This window comes from Wolffia australiana, chromosome 5 (genome assembly GCF_029677425.1).
Source record: "Wolffia australiana isolate 7733 chromosome 5, ASM2967742v1".
NCBI classification, from domain to species: Eukaryota; Viridiplantae; Streptophyta; class Magnoliopsida; order Alismatales; family Araceae; genus Wolffia; species Wolffia australiana.
The window spans coordinates 7,035,001-7,040,812 of record NC_135839.1 but is presented as its reverse complement, the minus strand read 5'-3'; the positions used below and the strand labels follow the sequence as shown (position 1 = coordinate 7,040,812).

The following is a 5,812-nucleotide window of genomic DNA, read 5'->3' as shown; positions in this document are numbered from 1 at the left end:
CTCTCTCTCTCAGTCCCATTTTCTATATTAGACGAATGACGGAACGGGACTGATGACAGAGTTGTGACGACGAGAAGTACAGACGGATGACAAAAACTGATGAACTAAAATGTTATTGACGGATGAATGAATGAAAGTCTGTTCAGTCCTGTTCTGTCCGTCCAAAATTGTCATTTGTCATTTGTCCAACAGCTCTAGGTGTGACTTGCATTTGTACTGTAATCGATGTTGAACTTTCCCAATAAAAATATAATAAATAATCGTGCCTTGTTATATTGCATATAATTATTATTTTTTTCTATTTGGTATTAAATCATATAAACATGCCAAATTCTGGTTAGGAGAAGGGTCATATCTGAAATCAAGACATCCTAGGCCCGAAACCCAGCAGATGCAGAAAAATGTAATTTTATTTTTTCCGCTTCAGATATTGGTTTGGTTTTCAGCAAGGGTTGGATTAGTAACAAAATCAATATTGCATTTTCTGTTCAAAATAAAAAATGTGATTTAATATTTGTGCATGTTTAATTTTACTTGATATAAATTTATAGTCACAAACTTAGTTGGTACAAGGATCATTCACAATCAAGATATCCCAGGTCCAAAATTTGGCTGGTGCAGAAAATATATTTTAAATTTTATTTCCTTTGCGGAGATCGGTTGGGCTCGCAATCAGGTTTCAGTCGAGTATAGAAACATGTACAGAACTTTAGGTAAGCCTGTGAATCACGAACCAACGGTATAAGTTCGGTCTGCTTTTACCAAAGTTCGGTAAAAAAAAATGATGAACCCAACTGCCAGTCAATGGCTCTGGCACTTTGGCTAAGTGGCAAGAAATAATTAGGGGATCTGAATCCTGCATGCAAATAATTCTGGAGGGTTGATCTCGACCGTCGGAATAAGATCCAACGGTGACACGCTGGCGTAGGCCACGTGAGCGCCAGCTAGACGCATGTGGCAGAATTACGCGACAATTTTTCAATAAAAACCTCCGACCAAATTTCTTTTTCTCGCCATTTCCTGAGACTGCTCATGAACATAATTTAAAGAGTTACAGGGGATGACGGCTTTTCAGGATTTTGCCGGGGTTTTTTGAGTAATTTGCGGGCGCCCGTGAACATTCCCACGTGACTGGGGGAGGAAGAGGTGGGGCCCACCCGAGTCACGTGCGAGAGATTTTTGGGAGAAATCGTTAAAATCGGGACTAGCCGTTTGGGGCAGCTTCCCCGGAATCGATTTCTGAAGATAAAAGCGAGATATAGTCACATGAAGAAGAGGAAAAGAGAATGGATAATGAGGAGCAACTGAAAGCTTCCTTATTAGCCTCTTTTCTATATACTTTTCAGCTCTCATTTACTTCATTGAAATACTGATCATGTGAACAGATAGAGAGAGAGAGAGAGGAGAGGAGAGAGAAAAATGGGTCAGAGTCATTGTGGGGAGGAGAGAGAGATGCTGGTTATTTGATAGAGAAAGAGATCGGTTCTTAAATAGAAATGGAAACAAGAGAGAAAGAGATAGAGGGAGGAGCGAGAGATAGTGTATGGAGTTTTTCTGGGTATTGACAGAGAAAGAGATCGGTTGTTGAATAGAAATGGAATCATGAGAGAGAGAGAGAGAGATAGAGGGAGGAGAGAGAGATACTGGATATTTGACAGAGAAAGAGATCGGTTGTTAAATAGAAATGGAATCGAGAGAGAGAGAGAGAGAGAGAGAGAGAGATGGAGGGAAGAGAGAGAGACAGTGTATAGAGTTCTTCTGGGTATTTACCAGAGAAAGATATCGGTTTTTGAATAGAAATGGAAACAACAGAGAGAGAGAGATGGAGGGAGGAGAGAGAGATACTGGATAGAGTTCTTCTGGGTATTTGACAGAAAAGAGATCGGTTGTTGAATAGAAATGGAATCAAGAGAGAGAGAGAGAGAGAGAGATGGAGGGAGGAGAGAGATATACTGGATAGAGTTCTTCTGGGTATTTGACTGAGAGAGATCGATTGTTAAATAGAAATGGAATCAAGAGAGAGAGATAGAGGGAGGAGAGAGATAATGGATAGAGTTCTTCTGGGTATTGGACAGAGAAAGAGATTGGTTGATAAATATATATGGAAAGAGAGAGAGAGAGAGAGGGAGGAGAGAGAGATAGTGTATAGAGTTCTTCTGGGTATTTAACAGAGAAAGAGATCAGTTGTTGAATAGAAATGGAAACAAGAGAGAGAGAGGGAGGAGAGAGAGATAGTGTGTAGAGTTCTTCTGGGTATTTAACAGAGAAAGAGATCAGTTGTTGAATAGAAATGGAAACAAGAGAGAGAGAGAGAGGGAGGAGAGAGAGATAGTGTATAGAGTTCTTCTGGGTATTTAACAGAGAAAGAGATCAGTTGTTGAATAGAAATGGAAACAAGAGAGAGAGAGAGGGAGGAGAGAGAGATAGTGTATAGAGTTCTTCTGGGTATTTAACAGAGAAAGAGATCAGTTGTTGAATAGAAATGGAAACAAGAGAGAGAGAGATAGAGTGAGGAGAGAGAGATACTGGATAGAGTTCTTCTGGGTATTTGACAGAGAAATAGACCGGTTGTTGACTAGAAATGGAAACGAGAGAGAGAGAGGGGGAGAGAGAGAGAGATAGTGTATAGAGATCTTCTGGGTATTTACAGAGAAAGAGATCGGTTGTTGAATAGAAATGGAATTAAGAGAGAGAGATAGAGGGAGAAGAGAGAGATAAAGCATAGAGTTCTTCTGGGTATCTGAAAGAGAAAGATATTGGTTGATAAATAGATATGGAAAGAGAGAGAGAGGCATGGGCATCTCAGAGAGAGAGATAGAGGGAGGCATGGGCATTTCAGAGAAAGAGAGAGAGAGATACTGGATAGAGCTCTTCTGGGTATCTGAGAGAGAGATTGGTTGATGAATAGAGATGGAACGAGAGAGAGAGGGGCATGGGCATTGCAGAGAGAGATATCGAGGGAGGAGAGAGAGAGATACTGGATAGAGTTCTTGTGGGTATCAGACAGAAAGCGATTGGTTCTTCCGAGAGAGAGATTGAGAGAGAGGCATGCGCATCTCAGAGAGAGAGAGAGATACTGGATAGAGCTCCACTGGGTATTAGACAGAGAAAGCAATTGCTTAATAAATAGAGATGGAAATAGAGAGGTATGGACATTTCAGAGAGAGAGATAGAGGAGATAGAGATACTGGATAGAGCTCTTGTGGGTATCAGACAAAGAAAACGATTGGTTGATAAATAAATATACAGAGAGAGAGAGAGATGAGAGAGACACACTGGCTAGAGTTCTCGTGGGTATCCGACAGAGAATGAGATTGGTTGATGAATAAAGATGGAGAGAGAGAGAGAGGCATTGGAGAGATAAATACAGGACAAAGTCCATGCGAGTCTCCCAGAGACAGAGAGAGAAGAGTGAAAGAGAGGCATGTGAGGATGATAGATAGATACTGTACAGAGCCCTCGTAGCAATCTCACAGATAGAACGTAAGAGCCATTGGAGAATGGAGGACAGATATATCCTGTATAGAGACTTGCAGGTATTTGACCGAGAAAGAGAGACAGAGAAAGAGAGAGAGATAAAGAGAGAACGAGAGACAGTGAAGTCCTTGGTTTGCACGCAGTGCACCAGTTGGAGTCCCGTGGGTTCCTGCTGAAGATGGGAAGAGAGAGAAAGAGAGAGGCAATTCTGTCCTCGAGTTCCCTGCAGAGTCTAGATGGGTCCCGGGGATAGAGTTAGAGAGAGAAACAGAATGAAAAGAGCAAGAGAGGCTGGTATCGTCTCTATTTAAACAATTGCGCCAGTCTCAAAGTCACGGCTGAGCACGCAAGAAAGAAAACGCTGCCTTCTCCCGCGCTCTCAGCAAGAACAAGAGAGAGACACAAGAGAGAGATAGAGAGAGAGATGGGGGGATTCGGGTTGAAGGCGCTGGCGGTTTTGCTCCTCTTGGTGGTGTTCTTGATGGGGAGTGGTTTAGAGCCATGCAGCGCGAGGAGAGGCAAGCATTGGAGAACTAGCCGGGCTTCTTACTTAGCCTCTATCGCGAGGAAGAAGGCCAAATGGCGGACTTGGGCGCACCACCACGGCGGCCCTTTTAAGAAGCCCAAGGCCGCGCCGCCGGCCCCCTCGCCCGAGCCCAGCCCGGCCCCGGCTCGAGCCCCTGGCTCGCCGTCGCGCCCCTCCCCCGAGCCGGCCCCCGCGCCGGCTTCTCACTACGGCAAACCCAATGTGTTCGATGTGCTCGCCTTTGGAGCCAAGGGCGACGGCGTTACAGACGATACTAAGGTCTTTTTTCTCGTTTTTTTTCTCTGTTTTCTCCTCCGAAGATGAATGCCGATACTAAGGTCGTTATTTTTTCCTTTGGTTCGAGAACGAGACTTCTCTTTTTCGCAGTTTTTCTCCTCCGAAGATGACTAAGAAACAAACATTCTCTTTGAGCGGAGGGCGGACGGTGAATAATAGATAGATGGATAGACGTAGGGAAAAGACAAGGAAATCCTTTTTTTTCAAAGGAAGGGGTGTTTCTTTTTTTTTTTTACTGGGTTTTAAAGATAGCAGGAGAGGAAGGTTGGCGCGAAAAGTTAGAGTATTGCGTCGAACCCACGTCGTTCGGGGGAGAAAGCTAAGCGGGTTTTGTGTTTTTTCAGGCTTTCATGGCGGCGTGGGCGGTTGCCTGCAAGGTGGAGGGATCCACCGTCTATGTCCCGGAGGATTACGACTTCCTCGTTGGGCCTATCTCATTCTCCGGCCCTTACTGCCAGCCAAACATCGTTTTCCAGGTAACTCTCCCCCTTATTTTGAGTCATTTCTTCTTCTTCTTCATCATCATCATCTTCTTCTTCTTCATCATCATCATCGTCTTCTTCTTCATTATCATCTTCTTCTTCTTCATCATCATCATCGTCATCTTCTTCCTCTTCGTCTTCTTCTTCATCATCATCTTCTTCTTCCTCTTCGTCTTCTTATTCATCATCTTCTTCTTATTCATCATCTTCTTCTTCTTCATCTTCTTCTTCCTCTTCGTCTTCTTCTTCATCATCTTCTTCTTCTTCATCATCTTCTTCTTCCTCTTCGTCTTCTTCTTCTTCTTCATCATCATCATCATCATCATCATCATCATCTTCTTCTTCCTCTTCGTCTTCTTCTTCTTCATCATCATCATCATCATCATCATCATCATCATCTTCTTCTTCTTCTTCTTCTTCATCATCATCATCATCATCATCATCATCATCTTCTTCTTCTTCTTCTTCTTCTTCTTCTTCTTCTTCTTCTTCTTCTTCTTCTTCTTCTTCTTCATCATCATCATCATCATCATCATCATCATCATCATCATCATCATCATCATCATCATCTTCTTCTTCTTCCTCATCATCATCATCATCATCATCATCATCATCCTCTTCTTCTTCTTCTTCTTCTTCTTCTTCTTCTTCTTCATCATCATCATCATCATCTTCTTCTTCTTCTTCTTCTTCATCATCATCATCATCATCATCATCTTCTTCTTCTTCTTCTTCTTCTTCTTCTTCATCATCTTCTTCTTCTTCTTCTTCATCTTCTTCTAGTTCTTCGTGTTCTTCATCTTTTTCCATTTCTTGTTCTTCATCTTCGACTGATGGTTGCTCTGCTGTTATAGCTGGACGGCACTATCGTCGCGCCGACGAGCGCAAAGGCGTGGGGACTGGGGCTGCTTCAGTGGATTGAGTTCACCAAGCTCAAGGGTATCACTATTAGAGGAAAGGGCGTCGTCGAGGGCCGCGGCGCTGTCTGGTGGAGCCAGTCCGAGCCCGAGTTCGATCCTGTGCGTCCCCT

The 5,812-nt window shown here is 43.3% G+C and overlaps 1 protein-coding gene across 1 annotated transcript in view; it reads left to right on the top strand.

The window, feature by feature from the left end:
* Window positions 1-3,799: 3,799 nt before the first annotated feature.
* LOC144703042 (polygalacturonase At1g48100-like) overlaps window positions 3,800-5,812 on the top strand; it is an 11,061-nt gene continuing 9,048 nt past the window's right edge. Inside the window, exons 1-3 of the mRNA XM_078575118.1 lie at window positions 3,800-4,282; window positions 4,645-4,776; window positions 5,637-5,801. Coding sequence (XP_078431244.1) covers window positions 3,902-4,282; window positions 4,645-4,776; window positions 5,637-5,801 — 678 coding nt within the window. The 5' untranslated portion in view covers window positions 3,800-3,901. The remainder of the gene's footprint in view (window positions 4,283-4,644; window positions 4,777-5,636; window positions 5,802-5,812) is intronic.